This window comes from Pomacea canaliculata, linkage group LG3 (genome assembly GCF_003073045.1).
Source record: "Pomacea canaliculata isolate SZHN2017 linkage group LG3, ASM307304v1, whole genome shotgun sequence".
In the NCBI taxonomy this organism is placed as follows: domain Eukaryota; kingdom Metazoa; phylum Mollusca; class Gastropoda; order Architaenioglossa; family Ampullariidae; genus Pomacea; species Pomacea canaliculata.
Window position 1 is genome coordinate 5,622,100 of NC_037592.1, and position 23,474 is coordinate 5,645,573.

The 23,474-nt window shown below is 37.9% G+C and overlaps 1 protein-coding gene across 9 annotated transcripts in view; it reads left to right on the top strand.

The window, feature by feature from the left end:
* The window catches only part of LOC112560841 (axonemal 84 kDa protein-like), a 31,457-nt gene that overhangs the window by 6,415 nt on the left and 1,568 nt on the right, over positions 1-23,474 (top strand). For 3 of the 9 annotated variants that reach the window (XM_025232922.1, XM_025232920.1, XM_025232926.1), the window contains 20 exons: positions 733-805; positions 4,443-4,534; positions 5,038-5,142; positions 5,376-5,516; positions 5,760-5,840; positions 6,559-6,728; positions 7,144-7,295; positions 11,927-12,090; positions 15,080-15,118; positions 16,199-16,298; positions 16,593-16,736; positions 17,838-17,970; positions 18,302-18,408; positions 18,618-18,784; positions 19,067-19,156; positions 19,478-19,549; positions 20,739-20,750; positions 21,553-21,702; positions 22,060-22,161; positions 22,569-22,661. In XM_025232922.1, coding sequence (XP_025088707.1) covers positions 733-805; positions 4,443-4,534; positions 5,038-5,142; positions 5,376-5,516; positions 5,760-5,840; positions 6,559-6,728; positions 7,144-7,295; positions 11,927-12,090; positions 15,080-15,118; positions 16,199-16,298; positions 16,593-16,736; positions 17,838-17,970; positions 18,302-18,408; positions 18,618-18,784; positions 19,067-19,156; positions 19,478-19,549; positions 20,739-20,750; positions 21,553-21,702; positions 22,060-22,161; positions 22,569-22,661 — 2,187 coding nt within the window. The remainder of the gene's footprint in view (positions 1-732; positions 806-4,442; positions 4,535-5,037; positions 5,143-5,375; positions 5,517-5,759; positions 5,841-6,558; positions 6,729-7,143; positions 7,296-11,926; positions 12,091-15,079; positions 15,119-16,198; positions 16,299-16,592; positions 16,737-17,837; positions 17,971-18,301; positions 18,409-18,617; positions 18,785-19,066; positions 19,157-19,477; positions 19,550-20,738; positions 20,751-21,552; positions 21,703-22,059; positions 22,162-22,568; positions 22,662-23,474) is intronic. The other 6 variants (XM_025232921.1, XM_025232927.1, XM_025232928.1 and 3 more) reach the window with 5 other exon arrangements.

Sequence of the window (23,474 nt, forward strand, 5' to 3'; positions counted from 1 at the left end):
GTTTGGAAAATTGATTCTATCCTACTACTTCAATCATTTTATTTTATTATTTTTTTTTTTTGGGGGGGGTGTAGGGTATGTGGTTTGAAAAATTTTAACGCAGCTCTTCTACCCACCCTGCAATCAAAACTTTTTTGTCTCAGTAGCATTTTTAGCGAAAACCATGCAGGCTGATTGAATCCATTTATTTCTTGCTTACTCATGTAAAAGTGTCAAAGAAGACAGATGCATAAAGGTCATAGATACAGATTAGTGTGAAGCTATCAGAGTTTGTTCAGACCTGCTTATTGTTTAGCTTTATGTGTGTGTTAAAGTGCTTCATTTTGTTCTGCCATTATTATTTTTTTTTCTTTTGAACATTTCAGTAATAAATATGAGTGTAATATATAACCTTGTCATTATTTGACTTACTTTTTAAACTTATATATATTTGAGCTGGGTTAGACATGCTGTCTTTAGGTCTGATATATTGTGGGAGTTTAAAACTAAGGGAGAGAAGATAAACGGGTAGTTTGCAACACATTAAAAGCAAAGGGATGCATAAACAGGTATTTAAAACCTTTATATAAATTCACAAGCATGCTATAAATAATGTTACTTACAGACATACACACGTCCATTAAAAAAAGTAGGTAAGCAAGTGTACATGCAGCTGTTTCATATAAGAGGATAAGGAAAGTGGGTTGAACCACTTTCAACGGTGAAGCTAATGTAACATTTTTGTTTATGCAGAAAAAGAAACCATCGAAGACTGACAGAAGTAAGATGAAGAAAGAGGAGGAGGAGAAAACAGTAGAGGAGGAAGGTATAAGACTGAGCTTATAATCATAGAATTTTTACATCTTTACATTTTCCATTTTTTTCTTTCTCCCTGCTCACAAGCTAGTTACTTAATTTTATATCTAAATCATGTCTATGTGCACGAGCATGCCGTCTTGACCATCCTTCAACAGTACATGTGTGTGATCATAGAATTAGCATTTTGTACCATGAGTTTTTGAAATTATCATGATTTTTGACGGTCTGCGAAATGGTTATAGTTGTATAAAGATAAGTCATACATTACTCTTGGATAATGATTGCACTTAAATCATTTTGACTAAGAATTAAAAAAAGAAAACCAACTGTGTAATCAGGGGTTTTAAACTGCACTGCTGACTTTCACCAGTAAGTAGAATTTTTTTGTATAGATAACACTTTATGGATCTTAAACTAGAAAAATGGAAAAGGAAGCAGTTGACTAAGACCATCACCATTTTCGCACTACAATCCTAGCCAAAGATAAATGGTCCCACTGCCTTGAGGAAAAGATAAAGGCTAAGGGAGTAAACCCCTACAGAAAATCCTGATAATAATACGACATCAGCGGGAGAAGACCTTCCATGATGAAAGTACCAGCCAGCACTCAGCGCCTATAGGTGTTCATGACCAGGCTGACTACCAACTGTGGTTCACTTGGAGAGGAGTTGGGCGCTACCAAGTGTATAATGCTCAATGTTAGGACCATGGATATATATACCGCAAAAGAGACAATTGGATCAGTCGAGACCCGGATTAAGAACGACTGCAGGCTCCAGCGTGGGGTCAGCAAGAAGTGTGCTACAGAAATCAAGTTGAGAGAGGGAACATCCATTAGCACGTGGAATGTACGCAAATTACACTAATGCGGCTAAGTGCACCAACTCACCCATGAATTAAAACGCTACCAGTGGGACATTGTGGGATTGGCAGAGGTCAGCTGGACAGGATTTGGGGAAACAACAACGGATGACAGCCACAAACTGGTAAAATGGAGAGGACACCATGCAGACATGAGTATGGCATAGACTTCCTTGTTCACAGGAAGGTGGCCAGAGCAGTCATCAGCTGTACACCTGTATCCATTAGGCTGATCGCCATAAGTAACTCAGCAAAGCTCCACAAGGTCACCGTTGTCAAAGTATGTGCTCCAACTTCCACGAATGGAGAAAACGAAGGGGAGAAGTTTTACCAACAACTAGATAACATTATGAAGGCAGTTCTGAAAAAGGACATCTTCATTGTGCTTAGTGACTGGAATGCCAAAGTCTGCCAAGATGCTTATAAGATGGTATACCATCAATGGCAGTAACGGTGGACAAATTTAGCCTTGATGAAACCAGTGACAGTGACTCATCTTAGCCAACACCTTACACCACCACAACAAAATCATGGACGACCACGTGGCACTCACTGGACAGATTGGTCTATAATCAAATTGACTATATGCTGCTGCCGACACTTCAAATCCTGCATCAGCAAGGCCAAGACAAGGACATACCATGCAGGTGCTGACATAGTGACCATGACCTTATTCTAATGAACCTGAAGCTGAAAGCAAAGCCACTCTCAAACATCCCCCGAATTTGGTTTGATTTGGAGATCTGCAAGACCCAGACATTGCAGAAGTTTTCAATGCCACAGTTGGAGGAAAATTTAGCGCTCTGAACCTGATGGAATGTGATGTAGACATCCTTGCTGGAGATATCAAAGAGGTCAACAGCCCGGAAGGTTCTAGGGCGGCATAGGAATATGAAACAACCATAGGTCATGAATGACATCCTAGATCTCTGTGACTAAAGAAGTGCATTGAAGAGAAAAAAAAAAGAAAAGCGAAACCGAAGCAGCTATCAAATACAAAGAAGTGAACTGTGCCATCAAGAAAGGGATGAAGGCAGCTAGGGAAAATTGGATCGAGAGCCAATTCCAGGACATAGAGGATGGAATGACACAAGATGACAGCAAAAAGGCCTACCAACTTCTTGTTGTGGATCACCCCCAGTGTTGCCGGCTGCACACTTGCAACTGCTCACACAGCCGGCATGAGCACACACCGGGCACGAACACACACACTCAGTCAGCAAGAGGCAGGACACAACATACCTATCGAACCTTTGATGAACATAGGCCACAATAAAGATGAAGTGAACAGTACAAATAATCAGCACCGCCACAGAAGAGCTACTAGCAGAAGAACAAGCTGGCTTCAGATCATGTAGAAGCAGATCTTCAACTGTTGCATCTTTATAGAAAAGCATCTTCAATATCAGCGGAACCTCTACCACAATGTCATTGACTTTAGAAAGGCATTTGACAGATTCTGGCATGAGGGGCTCTGTCATGTGATGCAAAAATTCCACATCAGAGAAGGCCTCATGCAAGTCATTGAAATGCTGTACAATAGCTCAGTGAGTACAGTAATGCTGGATCACCAAATAGGAGCTTACTTTTGCACCACAGTAGATATGCATCAAAGGTGTCACACCTGCTGTTTAATATCTTCTTTGAGAACATCATGCTCAAAGCTCTCCATTACCATCATACTTCTATATAAATGTGGTACAGCTCGAAGAGGTAAGCAGCTTCCAGTACTTGGGAGCTATACCCTCTTCAAGGACGGCAGCTCCACGCCAGATATTGATATCAGGATCGTGACAGCAACAGTGGCAATGGATAGACTACCTAGGATCTGGCATAGCCATAACATAAGGTTCACTACCATGTACAAGCTGTATAAATCTCTGGTAATACTGATCCTGCTCTATGATTGTAACACGTGGACTCTGCTCACTGAAACTGAAAGGAGAATCCAGTGCTTAAGGAGGCTGCTCTGGATCTCATACAAAGAACATAGAACCAATGACTTTGTACCAAACAAGATTCCCACACTTGTAGGACACCAGGAATCTCTACTTTTAACAGTCAAGCAATGCAAGATGCATGGTCTTCTTTGGCCATGTGACATGTCATGACAACTTGTCCCTCCAAGGCACCTCAGAGGGTAGTTGATGCTGTGGTGGCCAAAGAAAGAACTGGTTTACAAATGTTAATGACTGGACTGGTCGTCCTGTGTAGGACATGCTCGTTACTGCCTAAAATAGGCAAATGTGGCAGGCCCTGTTAGCTCCCACATAAATCAGTAATGTGCCCCCCCTCCCAAAAGGGACAGGTGCCAGTCATGGGACGACTAAATGACTGATGCATCAAGATCTTTGAATCTGAGAAATGTTAAGCAGGTCTTTTTTTTAACAATATTAAAAACATGTATGCTCTCCAAAGAATATTTTTAGCGTAGATTTTATTTTAATGGATAATGAAAATGTTTGTTTTGCATTTTATTGCAAAAGGAATGTGAATACTTTACAAATACAGCATTTACAAGCTAAAAATGAGTTTTGATTTGGTACCAGTGCATAAGTTTAGTGTTAGAAAAAGTCCTTTTTCAAATACAGCTAATGTTTAGTGCATTAAACATCACAAATAGTAAGGTAGAATTTTATTTTTTTTATCATATTTTGTTAAAGTAATAAAGTGAGTATCCAGCCCTAGCTTATAGTACCTTAAATGGAAAAAAAGCATGTCTTGTTTACTTTACCTCTTGTTAGTAAAGAATTGTTATTGTCATTAAACAATTTTTTTTAAAGAGGAAGAAAGGTTACGGATTCTTGAAGAACAGAAAAGAAAACAAATAGAAGCCAGGATTCTGAAACTTGAAAGACAGAAACTTGAAAATGAGGTATGATAGCTTTATTTTTAAAAACCTTCCTTTCACTAGATTTGGTTGCTTAAGTATACACAAAGTCTTACATCATCGTGTGTGTGTGGATGGCTATGCATGCATGTGTACATGTGAATGTGTTTGTTTGTGGGAGTGTGTGAAGCTGGGGACATTTAGTAACCCACAACAATCATTTTGCACGACTACTACAATGAGAAAAAAGGACAACTGTGACAAAATAACGAGAAGGGTATGAAAGGTGTAGTAATGACAATATTTCATCTGTATGTCCACGAATGTGAAGTCAGTGATTAATTACAAATGATTTATAGCATTATCCAAATTCCGTGCCAGTATTCATGATAGATTTGTCAATATAGTAGGCTTGAGTGAGTGTAACTACTGTAAGAAATATTCTTCAACTCTAACGTTGCAAAATTAGCCAAATATAAGAATATGCTTACTGACACTAGATGACTATATGATATCATGATGATTTCCCACACGCATTATAATCGCAGGAAAAGAAATGTCGACGTTTAGAGATGGGGGAACTGATGAGTATGCTCTTTGCAAGTAAAAGTCGCCTTCAAGCTAACGATGATAAGAGACGCAAGGAAGCAAAGGTTGGTTATACCTATGTACTATCAGTTGAGAGGGTGGATAAAATATGAAAAATGTCCGCAGACGTACAATACACTGATGGATCTGTCCTTAACAGAATAGATAAGAACAAGCTTTTATACTGTGATTAGTCATATTCTTAGATGAAATCGATCTGCAGAATCTAGCTTACTGACCATTTAATTGTTCATGAAGATTTTCTTGTCCATTTAACTATATTTATCTGATCTTGCAGTGGGCCCGCTACATGCGGTGTGATGGGTCTCCTGACCCTACAATTCAGGGGGAGATAAACACATACATCAATCTAAGGCTGGAGGACACAGCTGAGACTGATGTTGAAAGAATTCTGAAAGACACTGTACTTGACCTTACAGTATGTGCATTAAAATCAAGCATCATTAAAGTCTATTGTTTTGTTAATGAAGCCTAATTTTGTCAGTTTTCTGGAGTGTTCCATTCATTGTTTCCCAATAAATCAGAGAAATCTGATTTTTGCTTAGTCCAGGTTGTGCTTATCTTTATGGTAGCATCAACAGGCAGCTGTCAAAAGAGTCTTATAAATGTATTTTATTTGCAGCTTATCAATAAAATGTCTTAAAAGAATGTTTTTTTGCAGCTTATTGCAGAACTTGAGTCCCTTTTGATTGATACTCCTCTAGAAGATCTTCCACAGAGAGAGCGTGATCGTTATCGAGAGGTGAGTTTTGTAGGAGACTTTCAGTCTTTCATTAATCATGTTTCGTGATGATTGCTCCCGTTGATTCTCTTTTGTTGTTTGTCTGTGCACTCTCTGTCTGTTCTACTGTCTGTCCCTGTTGTTTTTGTCCTATTACCTACATCTTTATATGGAAGTTCTCTACTCTTGGCTTCTGCGCTGGTTGAAATCTCATTCAGACTAGATTGGAAAACTCCCACCGTCCACTTAATCAGGTCTCTCTGATTTATCTGTAAATATATATTTATAAGGAAATTGTAGCACTCTGTTTTCCATATGTCCTATTAGGAATAGGTGAATTGATTATTACAGTTCACTATACCTACATCTGCAAGATCATGGACAATTTACCTTTGTATGTGTGTGTAGATAATATTTAATTATATGTAAATTATTTTTTTTAAATGCCTATCTACATAATCATATGCCACTTAGTCATGTTTCAGTCAGTGATGTACCACAAATACAATTTGTTATAACCATGATTTATATATACAGACACAGTCAGTTATTGACTGAAATGTTACTGACTATATGCTCTGGGATGTTCATACAACAACGAAATAGTCGGACAATGCATTTCTCAGAGCATATCTCTGTTGCTTTGTCATGCACATGTGTGTGTATGTATATATACTTGCGCATGTGTGTGTGTTCATGTGTGTGTGTACACGTATATTTCAATTTATCACTGTTTCAGACAATTGGAGAAATTCAGCATCTTGTGCAGGTGAAGTTAGATGCCGCTTCCCTGAAAATTCTTTGTGATGCATCTAGCCTGCAGGACCCAGAAACCAGCAATCTGCAGTACACAATCAGGAATGCAGACATTGTTCTTTGTGTCTGGGGCAATCTGAGCAAAAATCCAAGGTTAAAATAGTTGCTTTTGTCATCTGAAAATAAGTATTGAGTTTGGTTAAGGTGGTAATGCACGAGCACAGTTAGTGAGTACTTGTTAAAGTAGGCATACAGGTATTGCCATCCAGTGACCTTCAGTACTAATATCAGGGGATAAAGGGTGTAGTCAAAGGAGGTGCTGGCGTTCATGTCAATGTTAATTAAGATAAAGGTTAGCAGATTTGTATTATATTGCTGTTAAGACAAAAGACTTTTATACTAAATGAAAATGAGATTGATTCATTTTTATTTGGTAATTACAATATATGCTGATTCTTCTTAAAACGTTTAGCTGCAAACAGAGTCTGATTTTTTTCATAAAGTGTTTACTAATATCAGCCTTTAGAAATAAAATATATTTTAAAGGAAATGTATTCTGTCTTGGCAGGATTAAATCTTTTGAGTTCACTAATGCTGGCTGCTCCTTTGACATCCCTCGTCAACTGACCCTGTCAGATTGTGCCATTCGCTATATGCGCACAACATTTGACCATTTTTCAGCTTATAGTAAATCATTCTACCCCAGGTGCAAATTCAAAGGTAAGCAAATGAAACGGATGCAGGCAGACAGCAGTAAACCAAGATGCAATTATGTAATCTGACAATATGACATTTAAACAGCTTTAAAACAAAAATATCCAGAAATTGCTATAGGCTAATTAGTAGACACATTTCACCTAAATTTCTAGTAACCTGAGTAAAATTATGAAAATTGTAAAATGTTTTTATGTGTGTTTGTGTGTATTTATTCATATTTTTTTTGTGGGTTAGAGAATTGAGAATAAAGGGGATATAATGATATGAACTTGGAACCTGGGTGTATTGTAGAGTTGTCTCTTAGAGCACAACTATACAGGTATTGCATTACATAGTATTGTTTTGTATATGTTTGAGAAGAAGAAATCCATCTTCACTTGTTTGTCCACTAAATCACATCAAGGTGGGCAGAATGAACATCACCTTTGCGTCATCTGTCAGGAATGTGGGATTCATTGTCACTTAAGACATGACCCTTGCTAAACAAATCACAGCTGTTTGTCAGTCTGCCTATTATAAGCTACGCAGGGTCAGTAGTGCCATCCGTCACATTCTGTCTGTGTGCATTACCAGTACTCCAACACTCTTAAATTGTCTGTGTGTGCTTGCTCTGTCTAGGCTTGATTATAGTAACTTTTTGCTTGCTGGCTGTCGTGCATCTCTTCTTCACAAACTCCAGAAAGTACAGAATTGCTTCACATCTGGTGCTTAGAGCAAGGAAACGGGACCATGCCACTCCTCTCCTTTGTTTTCTGCACTGGCTACCCATCGGCATCCAGTACAAACTGTCTGTACTATGTTTTAATTTTTTTGCTGGCACCTGCCCTGATTATTTCTCTGAACTTCTCTTCCCTTATGTCCCAGCTAGACAACTCCACTCCTAGTCTGATGATCATCTCCTTACTCTTCTTGTCGCCAGAAAACCGACATATGGCCACAGGATTTTTAGTTATTGTGCAGTAAAATAATTGAGCTCTCTCCCTTTCCTTATCCGCCACCTAGCCACTATTGAATCCTTTAAATGTGCAATGAAAACCAACCTCTTCTGTAAACATTACAGAACAATTACTCTTAACACCCTTTCCTACCATGCTAGTCCTTTTTAACACCCTTCCCTGCTCGCCTTTATCTCTCAGTTGGTTCTTCTTTGCATTTTCTGTTCTTGTTTTTATTCTTCATTAGTACTGCTTTTATTCTTTCTTAGTTCATGTTATTTGTTTCCCTGTCCCTAGTATGCTGTCCATGTCTTGTTCTTGTTCTTAGGCACTAAAAGCATACTCCTTAGGAGTGTGAGTATGCGCTTTACAAATTTTGCATTTATTACTATTATTTCTAATGTCTTTAAAATGTAGAGTGTAGTGTTGCATATTTTCGTTCTACTACTGATGTTTAAACATAGATGGATTTCTAGAAAATTTCAAAGGTATATATATATATGTATCTTTCCAATAGCAGTATACCTGGAACACATAAATATGAAGTGAAGTTCTGTTTCATCTGTGCAGAATGGACAGTTGAAATCAGAAGATAATGTATTGCATATGTGCTTAAGGGCATAGACTTATATAAAGAGACACATGCCTACTTTAAATCTGATGAAAGCATTTCTCATTTCTTAAATAGTACAAATGATGACTATTAGTAAAAGAGGATCTAAACGAATTATAGAATTGATATTGTTTATTGGAAGATATAGTAAAATGCCATTCTTGTTGATAACAAAGTTGGAGCCTCTTTTAAATGTTGCAACGAATAGTTCAGGGTCTCCAATGCTTTGATTTTGCCAGACATGCACAAAACCATAATGATACAATGAAAATCTTATAGAAGAAGCCCATATTATCTTGTTTGGTTATGTATGTTTAACACCATATTGTAAGCTTTATGTGGCAGTCTCCTTGGATTCATGCTCAAAACATGTAGCCAATATTTAATACTTTTTACAAAAAGAGAAGAGTGAACTGTTTCTATTGATTTGAGATTGGCAACAACTCTCCATATAGTTTTCCTGCAGACATCATCATAGGAATATCTAACAGTCCAGTCAAACAATTTTGTGGGGCAGAGTGAAATAGAGAGCAGAACTTATGATGTTATACTTGCAACCCCACCCACTCCACATAACTTCTGATATTAAAATATGAATAATTAAATGTGATAACCACTGATATTAAAATATGAATAATTAAATCTGATAGCTAATGGTTGCACGATATATTTAAGATGAGACCGTTAAGGCTTCTGGTCCGGTGGCACATCGGTTAGCGCTTGTCACCAATGCAGTCAAGGTTGGCTGCCCAGAGTTCATTTCTCTTCTCGGGCACGCTGTTCTTTCTCTGCACGTGGCATCTGCATTTTACAGGGCTGGCTGCTTGCCGTAATATAGCCTCAGTTGCTGGCACGGCGTGAAACCCCAATTCCCCCCCCCCTTTGTATTACGCAGGGCCTTATGAAAGGCCTCCTGCAGCCGATGGCGATGTTGTCGCACCAGTCGGTGTGCTCTCGGCAGAAGGGCCTGGTCGGCCTAGGAAGTAGTCAACTGGAAGGCCAAACAGTAAGAAGAACGGCGCGAACCCTATTGAAGCATGTGGAGTGTTGTTGTAGGCCTGAAGTAACTCTGGCAGGTATTCTGGCCATCGCCGCTTGTGTTCAACAGAAGCGTTATAAGGAGGTCGTGCATGGATCGACTGAATTGCTCACACTGACCATTGTCCTTGGGGATGGTATGGCGTCGTGCGGGACTTCTTGATGTCATAAAGCTGGCACAACTCTCGCACAACTTTGCCTTCAAAGTCTCGGCCCTGATCACTGTGGGACACCAAACCTCTGAAACCATTCCTTCACAATCACCTTCGCGCCAATCTCGGCTTCCTGGTCCCTTGTGGTGATGGCCTGCACACGTCAGTCATCACTAGCACATTATCCCTGCTGTCACTTGACATTTCTAATTTCGTACAGTCAATGAACAGCACTGCAAGTGGGCAATCAGCTAACAGATGTCATGGAGGTGTATGCAAACTTTGACGACGGATTAGCACCCACCTGTCACAATTTCTATATAGTTTTTAACATCGGTGTACATTTCCGGCCAGTACACTCTGGCTTTTACCAGTGACATAGTCCGGTCATATCCTTGGTAGCCCGGGCTAAGCATGTAGTAAGTATAGTATTTTATGGATATTGCATATATATAATTACATGGATCTGCCCTTATATATACATGCATGTGTACTGATGTGGGTTACAATAGATATAGCTAGAGACCTGTATGTTTCACCAAAAGGTGTATAATTGCAAAAGCTTGATTACATTACAATATGCATTTACTATTCACATCTATGTAAAGATGTTTTTCATGTTTTCTGTGTTTTTATACTCACCCTATTCAATTAAGAGCTATGGCCTACACAGAATAAAAGTCTAAAGTGTAATTTAAAAAAGTCTAAATTTATACTGTGTAGTACTATTAGATACAAGTCACAGGTAATTGATATTAGTTTATTCCTTGTTGCTCCTCTGAGGAGAATAAGGCTGCAACAACACCTCGCCAACGGACCTGGTTTCGGGCAGCCCCCTTCAGTTGGGCCCAGGTGGTTCCAATGTCCTTTGCCTCGCTCTCTACTGTTCTTTTCCAAGTCTGCTTTAGTTTCCCAATTCTCCTCTTCCCCTGAGGGTTCTAGTCAAGTGCCTGCCTGGCAATGGTGTCAGCTGGTTTGCGCAGTGTGTGTCCTATCCAGACCCATTTACACTTTTTGATGTCTTAGCTAGTGGCATTCTGGTTAGTTCTTTTCCACAGGCAGCTGTAGGAGATCATTTCAGGCCATCTGATTCCCAGGATATGATGTAGGCATCAGTTGGTAAAGGTCTGGAGCTTTTTGTTTATGGTATTTGTCACTCTCCAGGTTTCAGAACCATATATAAGGACTGCTTTCACATTGGTGTTGAAGATGCTGGTCTTACTGCCAAAGGATAATGCTTGGGAGTTCCAGATGGGGCGTAGGCTGTTGAAAGCATGCCTGGCTTTGTTGATGCGGCTTTTGATATCATCGTCCTCTCCACTGCCCTTGTTGACAATGCTCCCCAGATACTTGAAGCAGTCTGTTTCTAGGATGTTCTCTCCTTGAAGCTGGCTTGGGAGTTCCTGCTTGTTGTTGATTCTCATCACTTCGGTCTTCTTTCTTTTGACCTTTAAGCCAGTCTTCTTCTGTTCCTCGGCTAGCTTACTCAGTTTGGTTTGTGCATTTTGTTGCCGATGAGGTAGAAGACCTTTGTCATCTGCAAAGTCCAGGTCCTCTAGCTGTTTAGTGAAGGTTCACTGGATACCGGTATTGTTGTCTTGCGCATAGTCCAGTCTATGATCATCAGGAAGATTGTTGGTGATAATATGCAACCCTATCTTACACTGGTCTTCACTACAAAAGTTTTAGTGAGTTTGCCATTGTGAATAACTTAGCAGGGCAAGTCTTCATACAACCCTTGGATGATGTTTATGAGCTTAGGTGGAATGCCATAGTGAATCATCAGCCTCCAGATGACGTCCCTGTCTACACTGTCAAATGCCTTCTCAAAGTCCACAGAAGTTATATAGAGGGTAATTGATGTTTTCTTCTTCTTTCTTTTTTTTTTTTTTTCAGAACCAGTGGAGTTGCCCCAACCAGAAGAGGAAGTAACTAAGGAAGAGATAGTTGAACCAGCACCAGCAGTCTTACCTGAGGGGGAAGCCAGTTTCGACCTCCAAGCACTGCTGGAACAGGAGGAACAGCGGGAACAGCGGGAACAGCGGAAAGAGCATCGTGGGGTAAAACAAATTATTTGTTTGTTGATAATGCCAATTTACCTTTAGCACCAGCTTGGCCCTTATGCAGACTTTTTCTGGAAAATCATAAATATTTTTAATAGTATATGACCTATACAGCAAGAACTTAAGAGGGCCATTAAGGCAGGGAAGGAGAAGTAGAAACATGGAATTGAGCAAAATTTTTTAGAAGAAATATAAAGAAAAGTCTTGATGATGATGATGTCAATTTGTAGTGCGCAAGTATCCATTCCGAAGAATGCTCATTGCGCAGAAAAAAACAAAAGAAGAAAAAATAAAGTGAACAAATATATAAAACACCAGGAAAAGTAAAAAGTATAGACAGAAGTGTTTCTTGGTAGTTTAAGACTGGTTTGAAAGAAACAGATGGGTTTTCAGTTTTTTACGAAACATGGTTGGTGAGGTAATGGTGGAGAGTGATGATGGCAGAGCATTCCACAGCTTAGGTGCCGCGTTTTTGAAGGCCCTGGCTCCAGTGCGCTTCTTGTTGGTGTCTTCCACTGCAGGGAGACAGAAGCGTGACTGGGAGCCTGAGCGCAGGCTACCTGACGGCTGGTACGGAGGAACTATCTCTTGCAAATAGTCAGGAGCAGTTTTAGACATGCAGGACTGAGCGATGGAAAGTACTTTGTGGTCAATATGCTTGTTCATTGGGAGCCAGTGAAGGCTCTGTAGGATAGTTGTGATGTGCTCAGTGGACGCCTTTGCACGGGTGACAATCCTGGCGGCTGTGTTTTGAACTCTTTGGAGTCGATCCAACTGAGTAGCAGGTATACCCCACAATGCACTGTTACAGTAGTCCAATCGTGATGTGATGGTAGCCACAGCAAGTGAGCTGTATAGTTTGTATAGACCTCCTCCATCTAAAAAGAATCAGCTTTCCGATTCTCTGTTTCATGAGGAATTTACTATGCTGCTGGACATGCAGTTTACTCACAAAGGAGAAGATTCTTATTTTGGGGGATGTAAATTTTCACTTTGATAGACCTCAAGATAATGATGTGAAGCGGTTGATTGAGGCTTTAGATAGCCGTGGTCTTTGTCAGCTGATTGATAAACCAACTCATAGACTTCTTGGAGGGAATAAAACTGATGAGAGGGAAAAGCATGAAGTAGATAACTCAGAGAACAAGGAATATGTAGATAAACTAAATAGAATTTATTGTTGTTTTAACTGTCACAATTTACGAATGAAAGACACAAGCTGAGGGAGGATCTTAATAATAAATGCTCTAGCAGAGGATAGGGGAAGTGGAGGTTTTTAATGAGATTACAAAAGAGGAGGTGTGGCAACAGCCACACAAGGTACACACTTATAAGGCAGCTGACCCTGATAAGGTCTTCTTTCTTAAGGTACTGTGCTGACTAACTTGTCAAAATTTTAAGCTTTACGTTTAACATCTCTAGCTCTTTAACAGTTCTGTCCCCTTACTATGGAAAGCATCCTGCATTGTGCCAGTGCCCCTTTCCCCCCCAAAAAAAAAGTCCTATTCTAGGACAGTTTACTACAATTTACATCTGTTGTGGCGAAAGGTTTTGAAAATCTAGTTCTCAGATGCTTACAAGTCCTAATTTAGAACTCTTTAGATCCTGTACTGCTCACTGACACAAGTAAACAGTATAAAAGATGCAGTGCTATATATATCTTAGGTAGAATTTATGCACATTTAGAGAACCTGAACACCTGTATGCTTTTTAGTTTTTTGACTTATCCATGCAGTGCTTTTAATACACTGCAATGCGAGTTCCTAATTTCAATAAATATTGATGCCTGAACTTTGTTGTGGTTTTTAGATCACCTGGTGAAACACACATACAGAATTCTCTGTAATGTAAAAAAACTGTAGCACAGGAGACACAAGTTTGGCGTCACAAGCCTTTTTGCCGCAGCACAGCTGGTGATTGAAAAGCACAAGTCTTTTCACAGTAATCCTTGGCCTTGAGAAGCCAGATTTTGACAGAGTGCAGTGTAACTATGTGATGAGCAGTTAAGCGCTGTACACCATCTTTAGACACAAAGGGTACAGTTGAAAAGCATGCACCATTGTCTTCCAATCATTGTTGAAAACAAAGCAGCTGATCCACTAAGAGTGAGTTGTCCTGGCTTGGGGAAATGGGCCCATTGTTTCTTCACAGAAAGCTCCATCCTTAGTCTATGGTCTGCAGCAGAGAAAGCATAGAGAAGGTGCCAGCTGTGTGCATGGGTTCTACAATTTACAAACACAGGGTTATCTACAATCAAATAGTTGGCACAGATCTGGGATGGGTGTGTCAGTATTTTAAGCATCAGAGATGACTAGAAAAGCTGCCACTCAGAAAGAAAACTCAGGAGCCTAGAGATATGGATTGTAGAACGGTTGTAAACAGATTTGTACATATCTGTCCTTGAAAATATTGTTTCCTCTCCAGAATCATATAAAGAATCAAGATATAATTGTGTATTCTTCTCCCTCTTACAATGGGACCTTGTTACCAGATGTGAAACATTTCTAAAAGGCAATGCATAGGCTCCACGGGCTATGAGCTCTCTGATGGTGTGAACTCTTGGAAGTCAGCTATAAGATGTTAGACCCAGGTGCTAGACTGGCTCTGACCTTTATATTTCTGGAGGAGGTTTCTGTGAGGACCATCATAGCAGAAGTGCACATCTTCCTGCACTACAATTTTTGTTCTCTCCTTTCTCCCACTCAGTAAACTGGAGCAGTTTGCTGGCCACTGGCTTAGTCTGGCACTACTTCAGAGGTAGAGGCAACTGCTTTATAAAGAGGTCACTGTTTGTTTACAACAAGTGTAATATAGTGAGAATGAAATGTGGTTGCTACTTTCAACATTGTGTTAAATCTGTTGTTCATCCAGCCAGAAGCATGATGAGCTAAGTCAACAGTTAAATCTCAGTATTTCATAAACAAGGAAGAGAAAAGAGGAATGGGAAGATATATTCCTGTTGGACATTTATGGATTTTATTTTCAGGATAAACGTAAGAAGAAATCAAAAGGCAAGTCATTGAAGGTAGCATTTTTTCATAGCGAAAATTGAAATTTCCACTGCATGCAACAGTTTTGCTTTTGTTGCATCTTGATTGTTTTGTTTGTTCTAAAAACAAGTCGTTTGCATAAGAACTATTTAAAGCAGACTACTTATTTGAGAATGTCATCATTGCTATAGCTTTGTTTTATATGAAAAAACAGAAATTTATGTGAAAGTCTATTTATGCACAATTGTAAAGTAATTATCAGTTCTGTCTTTAAGAAAGAAATTCTTCACATCTGCAAATAGCTGTGAATGATTAATAATATGCATGTTTACAAATCTGAGGAAAGAGACCTATTTCTTATACAGACAGTTTAAGAAAAAAATCACAAACAAACAACAAACTCATCCCCAACAAAAGCAAATGTATGCACATTTTTCGAACTCATAATTGGAATAGAGACACAGCTAAAATTTAACAGTTGTTTGCAGATGTCTATCACATCAGTTTTAAATTTTCTGAGAAGGCATTTAATTTCTGTTTTGCATCTCTATTGTCTGTTCACCAGTAACACTTTAAGATCAATTTTCATTGCTTGAAGTTCAGTGGAATACATGCCATTATTAGTTCTGCAGAAGAGAAAATACATTTTTTTTCTTTATCAAATTTCACCACCAACACACATGCAAGAAACAATTGTGTACAAAGTGTACATTGAGGAAATTGCATCTATGGGTGCTTAATGAATAGTGATGGCAATATTATAAATGCCATAAAGAGATTTAAAATGTAATCTTTGATAAAGCAATGATCTGTGACCATACATTATTTAGAAGAATGTCTGCTTTATTACTGAAAGTGTTAATAAATTTGAAAAAAACCAGCATCATTGTATTGAAGATGTATTTAAGATAACATTATTTTTAAAGCCTCCTTGTTTTCAACTCAGGCAGTACATTTACAAGAATATATTTTCCCTGAGTTGAAAACAAAATGAATTTATGTATACACATATACACAGCTATTATTGAAAGAACATTCAATAATATTATGCATTGGAGCACTGCAGCATAGTCTCCTGCATGGCTAGAGTTATATTGACAGCTGTTCTGTGGCAGGGAGCATTAACCCTGGAAGCGACCGATGATGACAAACCAATTCCAGTTCAAGAACAACGCCCCGTTATAGAGGAAGATTATAAAGATCCCCCAACCCCTGGTATCTACTTTTGTCATTGAATAAAAAACAAAATAGATGGGTTTTAAAATAGTTAATGAATTGAGAGTTCTGTAAGATTTGTGTTCAACACTAAAAGTGTCCCTAAAGAAAACAGTACATTTCAAGAATTATCCATGAAAAAGATATGATAATCATAGCAGCCTATATAGTTTACAAACCATATTTATTCAAAGTTTAAGTATACTGTAAATCTATTTTCCCAATAAAATAAAGCATTAAATGTGAGTGGAAACTGAAATGAAACATTGATAGATGTCTTTTCTATTATAACAGAGCCATTAGAATGGGAGGACTTTGATGAAGAGGATAATGTGGTGGACCTTAGAGCTTACCATGTTGTAGGTGGAATTTTCACCTTTGACCTTCTTTGCTTGCCTCCCCAACCCAAAGTGTGCAAGAACTGGACAATCACACAGTGTGAGCATCTCTTTTCTCACCTTTTCACTTCGTGAATGTTTAAAAGTGTATGCATGCAGTGTGATTTTCCCCTGTGGTGAGACATTATTTGTGCTTTGTTAATTCAAACATTATATGTATTATTTAGCCTCTACTTTACATTGCATCAAACTGACCAGACAGATTAGATAAAAGTCATCAAAAACAATTCACAAAGACTATGCATTTTTTCAGTAGTTTAAAACTTTAGGCCATAACAATTATTTGGTTTTAAAATTACAAATAATTTCAGTCAGAAAAGATCGAAGTACTTGAAAACTTATTTATAAGAGTATTGCCTAGTGCAAGATATTATACTTGTACTTAATTACTTCATTTATTTAGTTTATTCTTTCCCCGTAAAGTGCGAGGGCTAAATAGAAAAAAAGCAGTTACTTCCTTATTTTACCTCTCGTTAATAAAGAATTGTCATTGCCATTGTCTCCTAAAATTTCAAGCATTTGTCAAGTACTAACCAAGATATAGAAAAAAAAACTAAAAATGGCCGAGCAAGTAAACAAGATTTGGACAAAACAGATGAGGTATTACTTCATGGTTAACAGCAAAATCTGCCTGAATATTTAAATTTTTCTAAAATTATTTTGCTGCTGGTTCTTGAGTAGATGGGTTATTGTCCTTCATTTGGTCTTTTGAGCTCGCTTGCAGGCTATGTGCCAAAAGATATTATGCATCAAGTCTTATTCTATATAAACTTATTTTACTGTAAGAAACATAGTTTTTGGCAATCATTTTTTTTAAAAATGAGCCTTAGTTCTTTTCCGCCCTTTATTAATATTCAAAGTGTACATTAAAAGACTTTTTTGGTAACTGTTACATGTTTCCTGATATCTCATACTAACACCTATATCACTACCAGTAGTTTGTACATTTATAGATACCATGGGACAGTACATGCAGTCTCTTCTCCTGTCTTGAAATTATGTGTAATGTGGCTCTGCTATGATGTTTCTCCAAATTTAGGGGAACCACTACCTTGCTAGATTGTCATAGTAATTCCCTGAACAGCATTAATGTTGAGCTGCTTAGATGTTCATGATATGATCTGTGCACTCTTTTCTCTAGTGGTTGTACCGGAAAAGCTGCAATTCCTGGACTATGTGGTGGATGTGCCACAGGTTTCTTCTGCTCAGGAGAAGACGAGCAAAGATAAAGAGGACAAGAGAGATGAGAAGCCTCCCATCAACATCACTTTAAAGTGAGAGCAAGTTGCCTGCCATGGGCACAGTATAGAATATCTTACCTTCTGCCTCTTGCCAAAGAGGCATGGTGTTGTCACCATCATTACCATATGTCATAAAGAAGGAATGGAGTATCATTTTCCCTGTATATAGAAAAAGAGCATCTTTTAAAACGTCATGCTAAGAAGACTGCACCTATTTATCTTTTTCATCATGCACACAATTGAACATTTAAGGCCTCCCTTCACAGGCCTTAAAACAAAATTCAGATTCATGAATGCATGTTAGGTTTAGAGATATTGTTTTTCTTCTAGTATTTTCAGCATGTTAGATTTATTCTGCTTGCAGTTTGCCACACAATGTCCTCTTCTTAGAAGAACCTCAGTTAGCATGGTGGGATGCTAATAAACAGTACTGGCGGACAGATGGTCTTTCAATCGTATCTTTTGATGAAGGTGGGAATGAGGCCATGCACTATGATCACAACTGCTTCTTATGCATTTGGAAGGACATAATCGAAGTAATGGTGGCTGTTTTGGTGCAAAAATGATGTTTGTGATCATCAGAATAGATACTACAATTCCACAATAACTTGCATTGTTCAGAGCCGCACATGGGGATGTACAAAAGCTGAGCAATTCGCTTTCCTTTGTGATATTTTCAGAAAATCAGATCCTTAAATTCTCTGCCAGCCGATTTGGACCAATGTGCCTGCTGCAAGATTCCCATATCAACATGCCCTTTCAGTCATGGGAACTGCGACCTCATGGGATTAATGCTGCAGTTCTTACAATAATAGCCGCTATCAGTGAAATAGAAATTGAGATCAAGGTAATGGCCTTATTCCTTTCTTAATTTCATCTTTTTCTTTCTATTTGTGTAAAATATTAAAGTATTAGATATCACAGGTACATTTCCTTGCCTAGAAAACGGGAAAGTGATTGGTGCTCTTTTCATAATGATTGTATCTAGAACAAATTATACTATCATAAAACAGACAGTCATGCACACCCATGCCATCAAATGTGCATTTACACACATACACCAACATACAATAAAATCTTAGATATAGACTGTAAAAACTATTTGTCTACGCTTTCATTTTATCTTTAGGATGGGCTTTGCTGTTTGAGCAAACCTTCCAACAAACCAGAACTGTCTCATCTCCAGAACCAGTGGGTCACAGTCAAAGAGCTTGTTGAGGTTAGAATGTTAGCATGTGTGTGGGAGTTAACAGCCTGCACACTGATATAGCTTTGGATATACAAGATGAGCTGTTGTGAAACACATACATGTTGACATAGACATACACGCCCCATCCACCCACCCCTTTTTAAAATGTAAATTTTCATTGTCTCTTAATATACACGAGGCAGCTTTTTTAATTTCCGGCTATAGAAGATTCAGTAATTAAGTAAAAATGTTAGCAGTTAACAGATGCTCCTCTCACTCAAAGAATTCTGTAATAATTTATGGATGTGAAGATCATAATAAATATAGTAACTTCTTTTCTTCTGTCCTCAGAACATGCGAAAGGCTGGTCTAAATGTGTTCCCTGCAGAAGATTCTTCAAAGTTTGTCACTGTTCAGAATAAGGTAAACTATTGTCTAGCAGGTTTCGCTTCCCATTGTACAGCTGCTCATCATTCAGTCATGCCTTTGACTGGTGCCATCTGACCTATGCTGTGACCTAAGTTGGTAAGCCTGTAGAAATCATCTGTTCAGCTGGATACATGTAGCAGTTGACAAGCTCACTCAGAAGATGGCATAGTATGATCAAAGATAGGGGGTCTGTCTCTCAGAAAAGCACCAGGAAACTTTAAGAAAACAAAACAAATGACTTGGTATAAACACAGATGATAAAATCTGTAAAGATAACACTTTATTTATCCCAGAGGGGAATGAGAGACAGCTTGATATAAAAGCACAAAACAATACCACAATGTTACTACAACATAGTCATATCCGCCAAACATTCATTCACACACAGTATCATTCAGAAGCTGCAATGAAGGACAGCCTCAGTCTGTTGGTACTGCATGCAGGTATGCAGATTCAGTGGTCTGATGGGAGTTGGAAAAATTCTTTTGACAGGACATACCTGTCATCACGAAAAATTTCAGACACTTTCATAAGTGTCTGCCTGTTATACAAAGATTGAATAGCACTCTGGCTGTCCCAGTTAATCTGGAGCAGATGGAAACACAATGTAAGCTACTCTTGTCCTTCACTGATAAGCTACATTGTAAAAGCAGAAACAAGAGGGACACCACGCTCTTTGTGTGCGATCTATAAAAGAGCTGAAGAAAAAGCTGGTAGACAGAAAGACCAGCTTCTGGAGAAAGAAGAGGTGCTGTTGAAGGTTGGCTTAATACAAGTGTGCATTAAATGGTGTAAAAGAGCACAACCCAAAGAACTAGAGTAGGTACCACACAAGTAACAGCCAAAATTTTAGAGGAAAATTCTCCTTTGGAACTTCCATTTTCTTCTCAAAGAGGAATGGATGGATTGGCACTAGGATTTTAGTTGCAGTGAGTAACCAATGATCCACCCACAGTACTTAGCCATGTAAAGTGGATCAATCTGGCTACACATTCACATAATAACTAAAGTAACATATTTGTATTTAATTTGCATTCCAAGTAAAATGTTTGTCTTTAAATAACATTCCATAAATCTTCTTTTTGGTGGCACCATACATCACAAACACTAAAACAAAGTAAAAAATTTAGTAAAAATAATTGTTTTATTAAAATATTTGGCATATTTTTCATTGTTGTTGCAGAAACCAGATAAGGTTTGTTGAGGAAATTTGACTTTTCATCTATTTTTTTGCATAGATTCTGAAAAAATACATGGACATGGATCTTTAAGTCATTATGTATACTTTTCCCTACATGCACTAGCTTACACCAGTCATAATTTATTTTTGTTCGTTATTATTATTTGTGATTGTGCATGCTTACACTTTCATAGATATGCCAGCACAGATACTTGTGAAGACTTGTTGAAATTGGCAATTACTTTTGCCGCATATTGAAAATTCAGAACATTAAAATAGCAGAAGGAAGAAAATGACCGCATGAAAATATTTAGATAAGAAGCTAGTGGTCTAATTTCAATGCTGAAAAGTAAAAAAGAAAGCAAATAATGTATTTTTGTTACATTAAGTTCGTTTGCATGTTTTTCTTTCTCTTAAATGTTGACTTTATTTGTTAGATATATTTAATGAAACAAGAATATTTTCAAGTTAAAATTGTTTTTAGAAATTTTAAAGGCATGCAAGAACAGTTGATCATTTCTGTTCATGTGCAGAGTTCATAATTTAGAGAAAATATTGATACTTGAAGTAAAAATTTTACAAGAGATTTCCACCATTAACAGTTAAGAAGTTCCAACTCTGTGTTTAAGTGTCTAATCTAATGTGTTTACTGCATCTCATCGTCAGCAACCATCTAAAGGAATGAAAGAATAAAAGAGGAATGCAAGCATATAATAAATAATAATGAGGAATTCATTCTCTTTTTTGTTTGGTTTTAAAAATGCAAAAATTCTTTCTCCAGTAATATTCAGCCTTTTGTCCCCTCTTGTTGTGACAGCACCCTTTGATAGTGGGGCAACTGTATAGTCTAATGGGACTTGTGGCTTCTGCCATGGCCTTTTCTTGGTCAAAGTGGAACAGCGACGTCGAGTCATCTACTGTTGTTTTGTTGGCAGCAGAATCTCTGAATGACGAAGCACTTTTGGAGGTGAAGAGGGTTCTTGTTAGATGAAATATACATGGAATCTGTTCTGACAGGAGATGATGACAACTTCATAAACAAAGCAAAGAGAAAGTTTGAAAAGATATTTTTTCAGAGTGAATAAACAAATGATTGTGTTTGCCAGTATCTCAGCTGTCTTATAAGCTAGAAATATTACAGTTATGAAATTTGTTAAATGAATGTTTTCAAATACCCCTTCCCCCTCCTATCTCTATTTCCGATTACATATGTAGTGAAAAGTTCAGTGCTTATTTTCATGGTAAAATATGATTGTATTCACATGCAGTTTTCAGTGTTTATTCCCAGGACAAAAAAAAAAAATCCATGTCATCTAAATTTCAGGAGGACTGGAGTGTGTACATGGCCACCAAACGTCGCTTCATGAAACTCAAGATGAATGAGTTTGATGAGGAATTCAACGAGGAGATGGCTGAAGATATTAAGGTAGATAGAACATGGAAGACTTCTAACTTTGGGCTAAAGTGCTTCTTAATATTATGTAATCATATATTTCAGCATTTGAAATACTAATAAAGTATTTTCAGTAATGTTTTAAAATTTGCTGATGCTTTCTGCATGCTAAACTTCTGTCCATAAACCCTCTGGTATGAGTATTGGTAATAGGTGGACTGTGTGCTTCCAAATCTGGCATGTTGTAATGATAGTTCTTGAAATGCTTTGACTGCATTATATCCATAAATAAGCTGGTAGTTTGTTGCAACTGGGAAAGTTAACAGTTCTGTTGAAGCTGTTAAATGCATGTCATTATGCTACAATTGCACAGAACCAGTTCTACAATAGTTGTAATTATCCACACTTGCTAACATTTATTAACCTTTGCATCCCTTTAGATAGATTTCAGTATCAAGGGAATGAAACGAGCTGATTTTAAGTCCGCGTTTGATCACCTGGGTGATGTTCCAACACGCCTTAGAAGGCTTACGGTGGGGTGCATGTTGTTTTGTCACACTTGCTGCTTCTCCACTGGTTTATGATGCCGATTTCACATCATGAAGTTGATGCATTATTGCTGCACCAAATTTTCTGAGTGGTTCATGGAGAGGTCTGGTGCATGTTTGTGTTTATTTTCATGCCAATCAGACTGGTAAAAATCATTAAAAAACAAATTGAGCATAAGTTTACAGGATTTTCATATCCTCTTCCATAACAGACACAAAACTTTATTGTGGAAACCAATCTCAGAATCATTTGCCTATTTTATTTTAGCAAAATGTTGGGTTTACACATTGCATTGGTTTTAACCCTTATTTTCTATTTTTATTTCAATTGCTTGTTTGAAAATTTTATTTTTATTTTACATTAACTCAGCATAGAATGTATTAAAAAATTTTTTCCTTATTGAAACAAATCCTTTCAGAACTGTTCACATAAAAATCTTATACTGCAGCTTTGTTTGGGGAAACAAAGAAGTGTTGAGTTAGGTCAAACATATTTGATGGTCTCTGAAACTAACAAGTGATTGGAGTGCATATTTTCATTATTTTTGTTTACCTTGGAAGTGAACAGCCAAATAGTTACAGTACCAGCACTGGAGATCCAAGTTACACGTTAGCCAGTTTGATACCCGGATTGGGGAAAGGATGGGTGATAAGAGCACCCTTGCAAAATCACTGGCCCTGAGATCTCTAAAACCTTACTCCCCAATGACCAAAAGCCTGCATTTTTGTAAATGTTGCTCAGAATGTGCCTGTAATTTTTTTTTTTTTTTTGCTAAAAATATGGGATAGTGGGCTATG